This window comes from Tachysurus vachellii, chromosome 16 (genome assembly GCF_030014155.1).
Source record: "Tachysurus vachellii isolate PV-2020 chromosome 16, HZAU_Pvac_v1, whole genome shotgun sequence".
NCBI lineage: Eukaryota > Metazoa > Chordata > Actinopteri > Siluriformes > Bagridae > Tachysurus > Tachysurus vachellii.
The window spans coordinates 737,450-756,038 of record NC_083475.1 but is presented as its reverse complement, the minus strand read 5'-3'; the positions used below and the strand labels follow the sequence as shown (position 1 = coordinate 756,038).

The 18,589-nt window shown below is 39.9% G+C and overlaps 1 protein-coding gene across 2 annotated transcripts in view; it reads left to right on the top strand.

Annotated features, from left to right (window-relative positions):
* cacna1c (calcium channel, voltage-dependent, L type, alpha 1C subunit) overlaps positions 1–17,602 on the top strand; it is a 156,420-nt gene extending 138,818 nt beyond the window's left edge. For both annotated transcript variants that reach the window (XM_060889293.1, XM_060889292.1), the window contains 4 exons: positions 70–195; positions 305–423; positions 512–609; positions 13,972–17,602. In XM_060889293.1, the coding sequence (XP_060745276.1) occupies positions 70–195; positions 305–423; positions 512–609; positions 13,972–14,307 (679 nt within the window). In that variant the 3' untranslated portion in view covers positions 14,308–17,602. The remainder of the gene's footprint in view (positions 1–69; positions 196–304; positions 424–511; positions 610–13,971) is intronic.
* Positions 17,603–18,589: the final 987 nt, after the last annotated feature.

The following is an 18,589-nucleotide window of genomic DNA, read 5'->3' as shown; positions in this document are numbered from 1 at the left end:
AAGTTTTAATGTTTAATGATAATTAATTTATGAATATTAGTTACTGACTCTACTTGTGTTTATGTTCAGCTCAGATTCGGGTGAATGTCATTTCCCAGTTATCTCTCGAGGAGAGACTGCTAAAGGTGAAATACATGACAAGATGGATATAGAGACTGAACGCTATCATGAGCAGGACACACTCTCCACTAAAATGTAACAGCTTTCCCAGCATTCTCAATTATTTTGATTTCTCTTTTCTGTTTTTTAATAGAAATTTAAAAATTAAAAATACAATATTATCCTGTGCATATGAATGTGGCAGGTTGGTGTTGCAGAATGATGAGTGTAAGCAGTTAGCTGTGATGGAAGAGGCAGATGGGAGTGGGGACAGAAGACCATGGCAGTTTCCCCAACAAACTGTTCTCCATCCAACTGCACTAAGTAATACTGTGGTCATATGAACAAATCAGTCATCAGGTTTGTTGTAATAAAATTGTAATAATATAAACCCTGCATCCCTTTCTCACAGGTCGACGATCTTCCTTTCATCTAGAGTGTCTCAGCAGACAGAGCAGGACTGAAACTTTATATACAACAGCTTTGCCTCTGCACTTTGTCCAGCATCAGGTGAAACACGTACCAAAAGTAGATTATTATAATCTTCGTGATACCTTCACCCCTGCCATGGCTCCTTTTTCCTCCTATAAACAGTTAGTCCCATCCTGCCACTGTTCGGTGCTTGAGCAAGGCACTAAAACCCCTCTGCTCCAGAGGTACTATATCGAGGCTGACCATGTGCTCTGACTGAAGTTGGGATATGTGAAGAAAGAATTTCACTTTGCTGTAATGTATATGAGACAAAATAAATGTTTCTATTCCTTTTTGCTCCTGCAGCACCCATGTAGTCAGTGATAGTGGGTCTTCATGAGCATAGGTATGGGGTGGTGCCAAGGATTGAAGAGATGCTTGGTTGAAAAGACATTTTCCCTTTTTTTAGCAGCATGGAGAAATGCTTTGCTTTCTAAAATATGCTTTCAAAGTATTGCTTTCTAAATTGCCATCACAGGCAAAACCTACATAGAATCAGGTCAGGCTGGTGCATCTCTGTACACCATGGTGGTCTTGCAGGCCTACCAAGCCAACCTGAAGAAGGAGTTGGATTGCAGTGAGTGGTTAAACCCAGAGGCATTAGGTGAGCTCCACTGGGCCAGAGATCTTGCCCTTTCATCCACTAAGCAAATATCCCACACTATTGACCATTCCATGACTTCACTGGTTGTCACAGAGAGCCACCTGTGGCTAAATCCAACTGGTAATAAAGAAAGTGTTTCTCCTGGACATAGTAAACACTGTTGTAGACAGGTACCAGGAGACTAAATGGCAGTTGTTTTTCTCATTCAGAGAGCTCATCTCTCACCACAGTCAGGTCACAGGGCCTTCTTCTAGCTGCCCTTGACCACAGCCTTGCTCCAACAGGCAGCACGGCCATCCTCAGAGGTAACCCTGCCAGGCCAAACAGGACCTTAGGTCGGTCAACTTCACCAGGTGGACTAAGAAGGAATTCTGATGCCCAAGGACTAGGGTTTCCGAGAGCAGACCCCTGGGGACAGGTTGGTCTATGTTGTTCCATCTAATTCTAGCCAACCTCCCTCAATGCTCTCAAAGGGCTCTTCTAGAATGTGTTCCCCAGGCTTCTACAACCAGTAATTTTTCATACTAAAGTGGGATGGAGGCTGCATCTCATTGTAGATTTGTGTACTCTGAACCTTGCTCTGAGGACTTACAGGTTAATACTCAAGCTCATTATTTCACAAATCAGGTCCAAGACATAAAAACTTTTATGCTGATATCCAGTCAGAAAACAGGAAGTCTCAGGTTCACTTTCAGGGGTGGTACCCTGAAAAAATAATCCAGTAACAAATTCTTCCTTTCAGTCTAGCTTTCTTACCACACACCTTCATGGATGCTGCCTTGGCTCCTTTGCTTCTCCAGAATATCCATGTACTGAATTACATAGACAACTGCCTTATTTTGACTATAATCTATAAACTATAATCTCTGTGTTAGTCTCATCTCATTTGGTCTGCTACTTTGTGCATATCATGCAGTGCTTCAGAGATCCATGGTCATCATCATTAGAGGGAATGAAGGTGCAACATGATCTCCTATCGTGGGACAAACAACACCCTCTTTAGCTAATAGTATAGCTATGGCTATTTTATTTTGTGTTGTAGTCAATCTAAGGGCTAAGAGTTCTTGTTCGATACCTTCGGCTGCCCGATTAGTGGAGTTAATATAAGTGGCAAGCCGATAATGTGTGACTTCTAGTTGATTCCATACCTGAGTCATCCCATATTGTGGGAAGAAGCAGTCAAAGAATTTACTCAGTTTAGCTTTTAGTCTAGGTTCTGACGGAGGAAAGTCAACATCAGAAATGTCTCTTTTGGGTCACTTTATCTGTGATTGTGAGTGAAGTATGACCACATCTGAATACTTAAACCTTGCTTAAGTACATACTCCTTTCCAGTTATGGGGTAAGGCCAGATGCATGTTTTTACCACAGACCCAGTACCAATAGTCAGCCCTGAATAATGTGCCGGTGTCAGATGGATGAATAAGGGAACACTGCCTGTGGGCAGGTCCTGCCATCTGAATATAGGTGTGTGCACCTATGGCTGGCGATATTAACTAATGGTATGTTTCCCGTTCCTACAAAACAGTGTGTGTAGTTTAATTTAGGAAGAGGCTGTGCAACAAATGGGTTAACTCTGGTTTGATTTTGTCATGAACACGGAACAGAGCAGACCCAAACGCAGGATAGCTAAAACAAACAGGGCTTAATAACAGAAAACACGAAACATAACGCAGACTAGAAACAGGACAAAACCACAGTAGATGCCGCGCTGCACGAGGCAACGCGGCACAGTTAAATACAAAAGACAATGATAACACAATAAGGATCAGGTGTGACGACAGGGAGGAGCAGACAAAGGCGGGGCAGACACGTGACGAGAAACGTAAACAAATGCACATGGCCAGAGTCCGGGCAGAGTCCTTACAGATTTAACTTGAGTGTTCATTTCAACACATGCATTAAAGGCCGTAGACATATAATGGCATTAGTTTAATTAGTCCTCCCAGGACCTCCATCTTCACACCACAGGGTACCATTCGGGACTCCATAAGCATCCTGCTTAAACATGCAGTAAGACTTTCTACAGTACTGGGCTATGGCCTTCAGTTCGCTACCATTACCTCTCATGGGGATCATTGTGTGTTTGCTTGCAGCTGTGCGGACCACTAAACACACGTAACAAGACCAATTTGTTGACCAATTTGGACTTTCTGGAGTCTTTTCTGCATTCTCTTCTATTTACAGGCAGATCATAAGAATGCCAATAGTCCCTAGGACTCTTGGGTGATCGTCAAAAAGGCTCCTCATCTTAACAGGAGCTTCTAACCCGTCTATTTGCATGTCATTTGCATGACACTCTACAGTAGATAGTGAAAATGTAAATAATGTCCTTCCTACAACAGTTTACAATAGTGCAACCAAGAGCTCCTAAGGAACAATGGGTCATCGCAAACTCCCAGCTAAGCACAGACCTACTTGCTGATAAAGCCCAGAAATATAGCTGCCCGAACATTGGTTCAAAAGAAGGCCATGCAGATCAATCCCTGTCAAGGTGACAACCGGGCGACAAGACTCTAGCCAGCGGTAGAACATCGGGATTGAGGAAGTCGCTCCGTAAGAAGAGACGATCGGACCAAGAACTTGGAACACTGGGAGCTCCGGAGTGATATATATATCTCGACAGAGAGAGAGAAAAATTGTTAGGCATGACTGTGATCAGGTTATTGATGATGTAAATTATGTGCAGAATGCAGACAGGGACTCTGGCAAGACTAGCTATGACAGCATAACTAAAAGGCTAGAGCCAGAAGGCATGACATGAGGGCTTCCTGGGATGTAAAGAGGCCCACCACTCCACAGTCTGCAAACCTGAGCGACTTGCAATGGTGGTAAGCCGGCAGCATCCAGACATCCTAGTTCACCAAACACTCTATGCCCATGAACCCTCCAGATCCAAAGCTATTCATGAAAAGCTAAACTAAACAAATGTGTTTTTAGCCTGGACTTAAATACTGAGACTGTGCCTGAGTCCCTAACACTAATTGGAAGTCTGTTCCATATCTGTGAGACTCTGTGAGAAAAAGCTCTACTTGAGGTACTACCAAATATCCTGCACCTTTTGATAGAAGTAGGCGTGACGGATCATAAAGAAACAAAAGATCTCTCAGGTACTGTGGTGTGAAACCATTAAGTGCTTTATAGGTTAATAATAGTATTTTATAATCAATGCAGAACTTGACTGGAAGCCAATGCAATGAGGTTAAGATAGGGGTGATGTGTTCATATCTTCTGGTTCTAGTTAGGACTCTAGCTGCTGCATGGATTAACTGGAGCTGCTGCATGGATTAACTGGAGCTTGTTTATGCTTCTACTGGAACATCCAGACAGTAAATCATTATAATAATCCAACCTAGAGGTAACAAATGCATGAACTAGTGTTTCTGCATCATGTAATAACATTATATTTCTTATCTTAGCAATATTTCATAGATGAATGAAAGCTACCCTTGTGGTATCCACAACCCTTATTTATGTGAGCTTCAAATGAGAGGCCGGTATCAATAATCACACCAAGGTCTTTCATTGCTGCACATGATATAACAGAATGACTATCCAGAGTTACTCTGTAATCAGAAAGCTTACTTCTGGCTGCCTGTGGACCTAGTAAAAGCACTTCTGTCTTATCTAATGTCCTTCACACAATCTTCAGTCTTACTAAGCTGGCGACTCACATCTGATTTGTGCTGATGACACGCAGGCACGCTACATGTTTCAGCTAACAGTGGAAGCCAATACCATGATTACGAATACTTGCACCAAGTGTTACTCTTTCAGATGAAGCTGCTTCTTCTCAGTGTCTGTAAGCTGTGTTATATATGGGTTTCTTCTGACTCAGACACTATACGTGTCGTAGAGAGTCAGATGGAGCTCACAGGAGAGGTTACTAACCCTTGTTCCTTTTAGCAGCTGTTTAGCAGCTTGTTCCTTTTAGCAGAAATGGTCCAAGCCACCGCCTGGCTCTCCAGCTTCTGGTGCAGATCTGTTTGCATCACTTTAGGCAGTTCATTCATTGCATAGAATCTGAGGCGTGCAGCTACCGGAAGCCAGTGGAGGGATCGCAGCAGTGGGGTGGTATGTGAGAACTTTGGCAGGTTGAAAACAAGCCGGGCAGCTGCATTTTGGATCATTTGCAGAGGACGGATTGCGTTCATAGGTACAGTAGACCTGCCAGCAGTGCATTGCAGTAATCCAGTCTTGAAATGCCAAGAGACTGAACAAGTACCTGAGCAGCCTGTGTGGACAAAAATGGCCGAATCCTTCTAATGTTGTAGAGAAGAAACTGACATGAGCGAGTCACATTAGCAACATGAGAGGAAAAGGACAGTGATACCGGTCTGTAGTTACTGATGTCTGATGGATCCAGAGCAGGTTTCTTTAGGATGGGAATAACCCTTGCTCTCTTGAAAGCAGTTGGTACCTGACCAGATGCTATGGATCTATTGATGATAGTGGTAATGAAGGGCAGAAGGTCTTGCGAGATGGTCTGGAGCATAGTGGAAGGGAGTGGATCCAATGGGCAGGTGGTAGGATTGCAAGACTGTATGAGTTGTAAAATCTCTTCTGCTGCTACAGTCGAGAAATGTGACAACGAAGGAGTGGGGGAATCCATAATGTGAGATGTAAGTGCAGTCAGGGCTGAAGTGAAGGTCCGGCAGATTTCTTCAATCTTCTCCTGGTAGAAAGAAGCAAAGTCTTCTGCAGTCAGGGAGGATGAAGAAGGTGGAGCCGGGGGGTTGAGCAGAGAAGAGATGTTGTGGAATTTCGGAGGGTCATGTGATGAAGCTTTTCCTTGTAGAAGGAAGTCTTGGCAGAAATCACATCTGAGGAGAACTTGGCATGGAGTGTTCGGTAAGAATCAAGATCTGCATCAAGTTGTGATTTCTTCCACTTTCTCTCTGATGATCTTGGCTCTCTTCAATTGTTGCGCAGCAGATCTGAAAGCCAAGGAGCAGAACAAGACGTTTTCTTGGGTTTAGTGAACATAGGGCAGAGGAAGTCCATATTTGAGGAAAGAGATGAGAGGAAAGTATCTGTGGCTGAGTCCAAGGGTAGTGAGGAAAAAGACTCAGGATCAGGAAGAGAAGAAAGAGTGCCAGAAGCTACAGAAGAAGGGCAGACAGAGTGAAGGTTGTGTCCGGTAAGAGCAAGGGGGTGAGTGGTAGTTTTAGGTAGGATAGGTAGAGTGATGGTGAAGGATACCAGGTGATGATTGGAGACATGTAGTGGGGAAGCAATCACGTCTGTAGCTGGAGAAGGACGGGTGAAAAACCAGGTCCAGGACATTGTCTCCTTTGTGTGTGGGGATGTAGCTGTTGAGTGTCAGGGCGAATGAGTCGAGAAGAGTCAGAAGGGAAGAAGATTGAAGCTTGTCATTGGGGAGGTTGAAGTCACCAAGCACCGTCAGAGGGGAGCTATCGGAAGGGAAAGCACTAACCAGTGTGTCCATTTCTTCCAGGAAGTCTCCTAGGGGACCAGGAGGGTGGTAAACAACAATGATAACAAGGTTGATTGGAGAATTAACTTAAATGGCATGGAATTCAAAAGAAGAGATGGTTAAATGAGACAAGAGTAGAGGTGTAAAGCACCATTTCTTTGACAACAATAAACCTGTACCACCACCCCTACCTGTTTCTTGTGGTGAGTGAGAGAAAGCATAGGTAGAGGATAAAGCAGCTGGTATAGCAGTGTTCTTTGGGGATATCCAGGTTTCTGTTAGTGCAAGAAAATCAAAGGAGTAATGGGAAGCTAAAGAGATAAAATCAGCTTTCTTTACAGCAGACTGGCAATTCCAGAGCCCACCTACCACCACTGTTTGAGACTTAAACAACAGAGAAGGGTAGATGAGGTTACTGGGATTGTGACCTCTGCTCTGTAGACGAGAGCATCTGTGACAGTAGGAATTGAGTACAGAGATGGGTTTGAAGCACATATTTGCAGTCAACCAAGAGTGAGAATTAAGGTATGGTAGAATATATCAAAACAGTACTAGACACTTATGTTACAATGTGAGATAGAGAGATACAAACTGGAGAACCTTCAATTTAAAGGGGTAAGCCCTGCCCACAATTCACACCTTAAGGGAGACTGAAACTACTCCTGATTAATCAGTTGAGAGAACAACAAAGACCAACACTATAAAATCAACAATGGTATAGAATATAACAAAATTCAAATCACACTACTCTAGAACCAAGTGAGTTAAGCAGATAGTATACAAAAGTCAGGAACCTACTTTACCAGAAGACAATATATTTAAATGTAGAGAGTTAAAGCACACTGAAGAGTGTGGCCATTTAAATTGAAGGCGAACCAGCCTACTCTTCAGTGTGCTTTAACTCTCTTCATTTAAATATATTGTCTTCTGGTAAAGTAGGTTCCTGACACTTGTAAACTGACTGCTGAACTACTGATTAATCAGCTGAGAGAACAACAAAGACCAACCCTATAAAATCAACAATAGTATAGAATATAACAAAATTCAAATCACACTACTCTAGAACAAAGTGAGTTAAGCAAATAGTATACAAAACTCAGGAACCTACTTTACCAGAAGACAATATATTCAAATGAAGAGAGTTAAAGCATTAGCTAGGTCTACTACAGAAAACTTCCTTTCCAGTGGAATCTGGGACAAGATTGTGCAAGGGTTTGGCAGCATTCACTACTTGCAAATCCTGGACAAAGTGCCACTCCTCTGGTTCACCCAGAGGCCTAGGTTTTCTCACAGGAAAAATAGGTGTTCTCACTGGGGAGGTTACACATGGCACAATCACTCCAGCTTCAAGTTTAAATACCGGCATGATACCCTTAACAGCCTCTGGCTTTAAGGGGTACTGTTTCTTACAAGGTCTGTAATCTGATTTAGGTGTTATCTGCACCAGTGCACAATTGTTGATCAGACCTACATCATATTTTCCTGTTGCCCAAAGTTCCCTAGGAACTGGGGTCTTCCCCAGAAATGTGTGTCATTTGCCACATTGTTTTCAGTACATCTGTGTCTGCCTGTGGCATTATCTATCCAGTTCAAGGACATACAATAGGCTTTAGTTTTCTCACTGTACATCACTGTGGGATCTGAACTGGGTTTCCAATCACCAGCTTCCACAAATTTCAGTGTCCACTTTCCTAAATCTTCCCACTTCTCTGTTTCACCTATTGATAGACACACATGTAGTAGTGAATTCTCTATTGTGAATGGATGGGCCTTCCCTGGTTTTTCATGTATTCTAAAAAGACTCACTTCTGCAGTACACCTGTGATCAACTCAATACAAATTCTTCAACAACAACACATCAGCTTCTTTCTGCTTTTCAAACCACTCTTGTTCATAAAGTACATCTGGTCAAGTGTGTGTGAGCTGTGCAGTACAGATCATGTGTCCATGTATTGTGTGCATGTAATGTTAGTAACACCACGAGCCTTATCTCTGAGAGTTTGAGTCACTGAATTCACAGCAGAGGTTCTAAGTTCTCACTCATACACATAGAAAAGAGGTCTGGGGTCCCACTTAACACCCTGGAATGCAACTGTTTTACTGGTACACATTTTTAATCCATTTGGGGTGCTAATTAGGTTTATTACCAATTTGCAAATCAAATCCCTGCCAATCATATTTATCGGGCAGCATTCAGACAGCAGAAATTAACATTTGAATGACTGCTGGTTATTCCTAATACACCTTATGGGTGCCGTAAATTTTTCTCTCAATAATCCCAGACGCTCCGACTGAATTCAGGGATCTGCCACTCATTTTTGGCATCTCACTCAACTCATGTAATTTGATCACAGAGTTTCCTGCACCAGAATCTACTAAAAACACAATGTCTTTCCCTTCTACATTTAATGTGTGTATTGGCATGTGCTTATAGGCATCTAAACTGTACTTTGTATATGTGCCTTGTGGAGCATGTTTCTTTTCAAGAAAATCAATAGCATTCAAAACTTTAGCATTTAAGTCGGAATCAGATGTTAGCTGAAGCATTTCTTTATTGCAAAGCATCACAGATTTTGACTCACCCATCCCTTCAGGACTGATCTCCTTGACCCCAACTTGAGATGTTGAAGGCCATGCTCTTTCCTCGTTGTGTTTCTTAGAGCATTCCTTTGCCCTGTGATCTTGTCCTCCACAAATAAAACATCCACTCTTTCCTGCTCTTCCTCTTCTACCTCTTCCTCGATACCACCCTTTTCCTCGATGTGTTCGGGACCACGGCTTGCTTCATTATCAGCATTGTGAACTTTGTATGTTTGCGCTTCTTTCTTTTTTCCTGCTCCTGCTTAATTTGTGGGAGCAGCTTTTCCACATGCAAAGCATGTTGTTTGATGAGTTTTCCAGTGTCCCAAGTGATGCATAGGTTTTTTTACCTTGTCAGATATTTCTGGAATCAGTCCATTCATGAAGCTGTTTCTCAAGTGTGCCTCGTACGCTGTCACTACCCCTTCACTCATATCATTTGTGGGAATAAGGCCACTGTATGCATTGTGTATTTCGTTGAGGTGATGGAGGTAGTGTCCTGTTTGCACAGTGCAATCTTGCCATGGACATCAATCAGGACATGCCATTTCTCCCGCTCTCATGGTCTGGGTGTTGCATGCACAGATTTTCATCCGGCCATTCAATTGCTTTATGTCAGCTGCTAGTTTTCTTCCCAACAGGTGCCTCAGTTCAAGTGAGGTGGGAGGAAATTCTTTTCAAAATCGTTCCAACACCACACCAAACACCCCACCCCCCCACCACGACTTCTCTCGGGTCAGGGAGGGGCTCATGAGCATGCTCAATGTCCTTTAGTGTCCAGGGACGTCCTAGCATGGGGTCTCCATCCGGCCCCGCTACTTCCACCACCGGCATTGTACTCACTCTGAAGTTGTCACTTAACCTCTGAAGTCAAAGCCTCTTCTTTGACAGGTTCAGGATCAGCATTCTCCTTTTGCTTTTCTTTCTGCCATCTACAATGGGGAGGGTGGACTCTTCTTCGTTGGCTCCGTATCTGTGAACACCTGTTAACTTGACACAGCCTCCCCCAGACTTTTTTGAGGAGGCAGTCCATCCAGGTCAGAATCACCTGAAAAAGACTTAAGACACTGGAGACTTTGTTAGCTTATCATTGCACTCTGTGTATTCTGTATATATTGTGTACATAATCTCTTTGGAGTAGATTGTGCTTTTCTCCACCTTTTCTCTGCCTCTGATTTCACATGTGAAAAGCTGTCCAGTTTACCTTTACCCTGTTCTTCTTCTTCTTTTTCCTGCTATTGTCTTTTTCAATTTGGATTAGGTTACCTTTCAGCAAGTCTAACTGTTTCAAGCTAAAACTGCTGCTGTCTGAGAAGCCACACTCCGTCACCCACCACATTAGTTGTGATACAGAATCAGGACCATAATTATTCATTCATTCATTCATTCATTTTCTACCGCTTATCCGAACTACCTCGGGTCACAGGGAGCCTGTGCCTATCTCAGGCGTCATCGGGCATCAAGGCAGGATACACCCTGGACGGAGTGCCAACCCATCGCAGGGCACACACACACTCTCATTCACTCATGCAATCACACACTAGGGACAATTTTCCAGAGATGCCAATCAACCTGCCATGCACGTCTTTGGACCCCCGAGGCACGGGGAGAACATGCACACTCCACACACACAAGGTGGAGGCGGGATTCGAACCCCGACCCTGGAGGTGTGAGGCGAACGTGCTAACCACTAAGCCACCATGCCCCCCCCAACCATAATTATTACTCATAAAATACACATTAGGTCCAGTGACACACACTGTGTTTTTACTGAGTTTCCTTTTCGTTTAGTTTACTTAGTTTAACAGCCTTTAAGGCTTGAGCGCTTGCAAGCCTCGGAGGGAATCCCCGAAGTCGACTCTCAAATGCGGAATCCTGCCAACAATGCCAACTTGTTGAGGAGTTTGAGTTTTGAGAGATTTAAGGTATAAAGTATCACACTGCTAGGCACGGGAAAGAGTAAAAAGGTTTCACAATTTATTGTGTTCTGCCTCGCAGCAGGACCCAACACTCCTCGCATAGCATGAGTAAGACCGGGCCCCAATCATTGATTACATCAAGATTTTATAGACAGAATTCAAACAAAGAAGACATGTAAAAGCAAAACATCATCAATAATTGGTGTAAATGCACACTGCCTGCTCATCTCCCGATCAAGCTAATCTTTTCTTACCAAGGTCTACTAGAAGCTATATATGTCCCGCCAACTCGTCTCCAGTCCCCTCTGTCCTTGTCATAATCGAAGCAAACAACCTCTGGCAATGACAATCTCTAGTTACAATAACTACCAGTCATGGGCATAGAAGGACAAGGCCTTACAAACATCTCTAAAATAAAAATTTCCACCACAGTCTCCTGCTTGTGTAGAGTCCATCCTGACTGCTGTGAGCAACATCAAACTAGTCCAACATCTCTTTGTTTCTCAGATGCGGAGATTATTAGGTCCAGCATGCCAAACCTTAAAGATAGAATACAACAAGACATCAGGTTCCTCAGAAAAAGTAGTATATTAGGGATATAAAAACATGATTACATTTTTGGATTGAACAAAAAATGTGTGTTATAGAAAGATACAAAGGGTTTCTTTGTTTTCTTTGATTTAGGTGGAATTCTGGTTGCAATGGCAAGTGTACAGGAGGTTTTCCAAAAGGTTTCAGACTAGGTGCACAGGGATATTAAAAAATGGAACAAGGAACATTATAAAACAAAATAGGTTAATGAGCATTTAGTTCTTACTGGGAGTTGCCCAGTTTCAAAACATTCCCTACATCTCAGAAATACTGAAGACATTTGAGTTTGAGATTAAAAGATGAAAATGAAATGACATCAGAATTTCAGCTTTCATTTACTGTTATATACAAATAGATGTTTTAAACTTGAAAATGACATTTGTGGTTGTATTTTGGAGTGGCTTGATTATTTCCCTCTTTCTTCAGCTTTAAAATGGCTTGCTTGAAACCCAGGGCTCATTTCCAACTAAAAAAAACAATTCCAACACCAAGCAACTAAATGACAAACAATACATAAACAAACAGAAAATGTGTAAATATTGTGCACGCAACATAACAGACTCAAGCAATCAGCCAATACAACCAGATTCCAATGGTATAAGGATGAGCACTCTATGACCAAAACTCACAGAACCCGAAGCAAAAATAACCTTTTTTTAAACCACCAAAATTTGGTGTTCCATCTTCTGACCTTCTGACATTCCAAGTACCAAAATTATTCAAATACACCTGGTAGTTGTTGAGATACTCATTTTAATTTGATATCATTTTTAAATGAGCAATTAAGCAAGATGCTCAAAAATAGGCATATGGTTGCACAGTTTATGAATCAAGAATGATGGTGAATGCAAAAGCAGTATTCTAATCACAGCACAGAAAATAACTTGGTAGAAATACAAACTGAAGCAAAGCAAAACAAACTATCAGTAGCAAACAGTAATATCTGAGAACTAGAGCGAAGAATGTCACATCAAATACAGTAGAAGGAATCAATTAGAAGCTAGACAAACAACTATTATCACAACAGTATAACTCATTACTAAATGTAGAACAGGTGAACAACTGAATGGAGATATGAAACACAACCAAAGAATAGTACAATATATTCAGAGTTGCCCTCTGGAGGTCAGTCAGAGAAATGCTGGGAAATATTTATGACATTATTATTTAACATGCCTGTACGGAAGCGTATTGCATTGACTTGAGTAAAAAAAAAAATCTACTCTGTTTTTCTGAATTAACGACTTAATTATCTTAGAATTATGAGAGAATTTTTCAGGAAAACATTTTTTTTTTGCTCTGTTTTTCTGAATTAACGACTTAATTATCTCAAAATTATGAGATAATTTTTCAGGAAAAAAATTTTTTTTGCTCTGTTTTTCTGAATTAACGACTTAATTATCTCAAAATTATGAGATAATTTTTCCATGAATAAAAAGTTTTGTGCTCTGTTTTTCTGAATTAACGACTTAATGTGGATTGCATGGAAGTAAACATGTCCCGCCTTTCAAGTTTAATCCGGTTTTATTTTACTTTGGGTTTGAGACATTGGGAGATACTGCTGTCTTTAAGTAATATAAATGGTATTGTTATTAGTGCATCAACTTTGCGCAGACACCTCAAGACTTTGCGCCTGTTCAGACAAAAAGAACATTCTGATCTGCTTGACGTTGCTGTGTATCTCTAGGATCAGTTGAACCGATATGTCTTGGCCTTCCATGCCGTTTTGCCCCTCCCTTTCTTCATGTGTTCAATGCTTTTTCCTTATGTCATTCCATTAATTTCTGACCTTGTTTGTTTTGTTTTCTTTGTATGTATGGATTACTTGGGTTGTTCTGACATCTTGTGAAAATTGAATGTTTCAGCAACTTTAAAAATATATTTAACTAGAAAAATGGTGACGTGTGCAATACTTATTTTACACGCTGTATGTTATAATAAAGTGGTACTGCCAATTGTCTGTTTGCGTGACTGCATGGAATGCATACATGTTCCTATTAATATGCCACTTTAATGTATATTTTAATAAATTTATACAAACATTATATTTTTATATATATTTTTCTCAGGAATAGGAGTGTTAGCTGCTAGATTTAGAATAGTCAGTACATAAGTTTAATAAAATAAAACAAATAAATTAAAACAAATTTTTTTATTTTTAAATTGCATTTGAAATTGTTAATTACAGTCTGAAGCAAATTGATAATCGAACCTATTTATCACCAGTTAAGGGTACAACAAGAAATTAAGTTCTCCTTTTTTTTTCTCAGGTGTTAATATCGGAACAGTTGGACCACTACACACAGGACCCCTCAAATGCCAAGCTGGCCAAGCAAGAGTTGTCTGCTACACAGGACATGATCATAGAGGATATGGAAAATATGTCAGAAAACATACTCAGTGCCAATGGGCCTCACAGCTCAAATGGCAGACTCCTGCCCTATACGCACTGCAGCAATGGAGTGAGAACCAGCCAGGGACAAAGAAGAGCCTGGGAAATAAAGGTTCATGAGAAGGGAGCAGGAGGACTGCAGGTTGCTGAGCGAGGTCAATTGAACAATAATCTTCTCATTGATGAGGACATGGAGTGTGTGACAAGCTTGTAGGGAGATCTTCAACAAAAAAGACTTGTTTCACCAGACTGTCATCCAGTTAAGGGTTCCCCTGTTCTGTCTCAGAATGCTACAACATCTCTTAAGCCAGAAATGTATCTTTAAACCCATAGATATTATAGGAGTACAATGCAGTTTGATTTAGCTTAAGTGGAAGTTTTGTCTTTCTTTCTTTCTTTCTTTCTTTCTTTCTTTCTTTCTTTCTTTCTTTCTTTCTTTTTTCTGTGTGAATGGCTATGAGCAAATTTGTCTAATATGTGAATGTGTGAGTGAGAAGGAAAAATGTGTCTATATAAAAGTGCCTCACAGTTCTTAGAACCTTGACTGAGTAATGATGCAAAGAACAAAAATGAAAAAAAAAAAGACTACAAAAACAGGAAAAGCAGAACTCTGCTTGTCATCCATTTTACACTTTGTCATTAAGGAATGATCAGCAGCAAAAGGCCAAGTCTCAATGTAAGTTTAAGTTTTGGCGCTTGTGTGTTCAGCTTGTAAATGGGCAGAGGCAGCTTTTGCTCTCTTTCCCCCATACTTGCTTGTGTTTTTTTTTAGTGGACAATACCATTGGACAAAGGGGCAGTACACTGGCAGGCTCTAGCCAGGCCCCTCCACTATGCTCACATACAGTTTAAATAGTAATTACACTTGATTCTTGTTAGTTCCTGCCCTATTTGAGGGTTTGCAGGTTTAGGGGACAGAATGCAATTGTGTGGATAAGCTATGGGGAATATGAAGTAGGATTTGTTAGCACTTATCAATCACATGGTTAAAGATTTATTTAGCATCATTTAGATATGCTAACAATGGAAACTGAGTTGTTTTTTTTTTTTTTTTTTGCAATTCATAATTTGACGTGGAAGACTTTTTACCAGACTCACCATTATGTGATACTATTGATTAACTGGATAACCAAACAGTTGGCTAAGTACATCATCAACATGAGCAACTTCTGGAGACTTATACAGTATGGAGATTGAAGAAAAACTCATTGTCACTGAATGGTACAAAGTGTTTTGTCCTTAGCCTAGGGGTTTATATAGTACAGAAACAGCCCTTGAATAGCTGTTTATAGTGTTAAGTACAATTTCTATAAAAGTTACAGTAATAAGTGATGTCAGCCGAGTAAAAACATAAATAGCAACTTTTTTTGCTCATTAGCTGATATGTATAGTTATTAGCAATTCATTGGTGGCTATCAAAATATTGTTGTCCCAGTTTATTGTCATTAGTATTCATAACATCAAAAAGGTCAACCTCAGAACTTCAAAACTGCTTTTACTCTCTAGAACTTGTTTGTAGGTGTTATATTAACTGCTTGAGAAGTGAAAATGGAAAACTTGCAGGGAAATTTTTCAGGTTAGCCAGAGCCTTTATATGTTGGCAGTAAGTAATGTTTTTAATCTATCAGCAAGATTAAATATTATAAAAATGAACAGAACTATTCCTTTACTATGTTAATAAAATCATAATTGTCTATAGTACATTTATAGTAAGAAAACATGCATAATAATAATCTAAACTCCTTGGCTGATCTTATAGCTTAATGTGGTGAGGGTTGGTGTAGCAAGTCCATTTACATTTTCCTGTTATTTTAACAGTTTAGACAAATGTATTTTCAGCAAGACTTGGGTTATTTTCTTATAAATAAAATAAGAAGGAGGTTATATTTTTATAAAGCAATTACTTTCCGTTTTTAAATTAAAAAAAAAATTGTGTAATTACTCTTTAAAGTGTTTTTGTGTGAGCTATAGGAGGAGGAGCATAAAGCATAGAGGTTTTTAAGTAAAGAAAGCACTGTACAGCCATTGCAAGTCTCCTGATTTTCCAGTCTGTTCTCCTCTGTTTAAGTAATTGTCAGGAGGAAGTTTGCATCCAAATCCACCATATATGTCAATTTATATAACAATTATCTTCCATGGGCATTGCATTTTATTATTCTTTGTGTGCCCCTTGTCATTTTCATTTTGGACCATGTTCTTTCAAGCTTACTCTCTAGTATGTGAGATAGTAGAAAGAATTTGTGGTTAAATCTTCTGTTTTCTCCTTATAGCTCTTCTCTATATCTCTGTCAATTATGCAGTGGAATGGATTTCACAACTTTAGAAGGTTCAGGTCTGAAATACATTTTGTTCATGCATGCTATATTCGATAATGGTATTTTAATAATGTTATATTTTCCTGGACATGTGTTGTATTTTTGTAATGTAATTTATTCTGCTTTTAAGAAAACAGAACCAGTTCCCACTCTGCAATCCCCTGTTTTTACTAAGGTGAATAAGATATGTAGTACCCTGCCTAAGGCCAACACATTAAATGTATTTATTTAATTTATTTTTTTTAGTGCTCATTGGGGAAGCACTGTGTTGCTGTGTTTCATTAATCATGATCATATAAGATGTGCTAAGGAATGATATCCCACCTAGACAATTGTATCAAAGGAAAATATGCGAAGATGCAAAGACTTTCGTTTTTATTGCTGCTCCTTGTTGGTTGGTAGATAGTTTGAAGATATCAGTACCCAGATGGCACAAACTGTCAAAATTGTTATTTGATATAGAGTGACTTTTAAAGTCAAACTGGTATTGCAGTTACTTTTAGAATATTTAAAAAGCCTCTCCCAAAGCCAGGGAGAAAACTGCTAAACTAATCATGACAATAATGGTGCACTTTGAGGAGAGACAGGAGACAACTGTATTTATTCAGGGACTCATGGGTAGCCTCATTTAAGATACTCTCTCCAGCATAGTTTAAACAACAGGGCTAAGTATATCATTAAAGCCACTATTATTATTATTATTATTATTATTATTATTATTATTAAATCATTGTCATTGATGGTGGTGTTACTATTGTTGATGTCTAAATAATTTCATTTGGTTTTAGCAGTGAATTCAATCACATTCACAAAGAAAGAACTGGTGATTTATTATGCAAATAAGGTATTCAAATGTTCTAGATAATATTATTATAAGAAGATAATATGATGCCAGAGTGACTTATATGCTTATAAACATTTTGATGATTATGAAATTGACATTCTTAGTACGGCCTTTTGTTATTCCATACATATCACACTGTTTAAAAAAATGTTTCATATAAGACCTCTGAAATTGAAACTCTATATTAAACATTTAGTTTTTCCAATATTCTGTGTTCTAAAGATCCACTTTGGCAACACTGTATGTCTGTTTATAGCATTTTTATAGTGTTTTTTTTACAGCTGTTGTGAATGTATGTACTTCTGTCCACTGTAAGAAAATGTTTATGGTAAAATCCTGATAAACATGTAGCCAGTATTCACCTTCTTCCTTTGTTATCAGTGTTGATCTGACCTAATTTTATTTGCCAGTTTACTCCCATTTTCTAACTTTGAGGCAACATCCATGGCCTTGAAGACAAAGGACAATAACAATGTTGGCTGATGGTCCTCACATGACTCCTCTTCTAGCTTCATATACCAAATGGTCCAGAACACAGGATTTCTGGCAACTTCTACCAGGACAGACTCCACAATAAAGAAATGATCAATTCCTCTAAGCACAAAGCAGAGATTTGTTAACAAACTGTTAACAACATCAATTTGATTATAACTGTGGTATTCCACCCCAACATCAGAAGAATCCACTACTATGAATTTTTTTGCATGCCCTGTTGCATGAGGGCAGTGGGTAGCCAAGCTCTATTATAGCAGTCAATCAGGGTTCAGACATTGGCAGATTCCTGTAGTAATAAACACTTGTATATCCATAGATGCTGCCCTCCCAGAATGACCCTGGGGAGAACTGTTGACATGTATATGAGGTTACCCACAACATGACTACAGCTATTTCACATAATAAAGACCCCAGTGGAGACTGGCCCATCGCTGGTTATTTGTGGCTTGAATAGAAAATCGTGCAGTTTGGAGTGTGACAGGTGGAGTTTGATAAGTTCTTGTGAAGTGTGATGGTTGCAGCTGTATTCATTTCTGGATCATAGGTAGGGGCTGACCTGCAAGAAATAATTGCCTGTAGTCCAGTCTTGAGATGATGAGAGGCTATACAACACCTGAGTGGCCAAGTACTGTAATTGCATTGAACTCAAGGAAAAATACCCACAACCTGATGCAATTGCCTCATACACAAGCACATCATCTAAAATCCATCTGAAAAAACCCTCCATATACAGTGGTTTGAAAAGGTGTTTTCCACCTTCCTGATTTTTTCAGATCAAAAAAATTTAAAAAGTAGTCAAAGATAACACAAGAAAACACAACATGCAGTTTTTAAATGAAGGT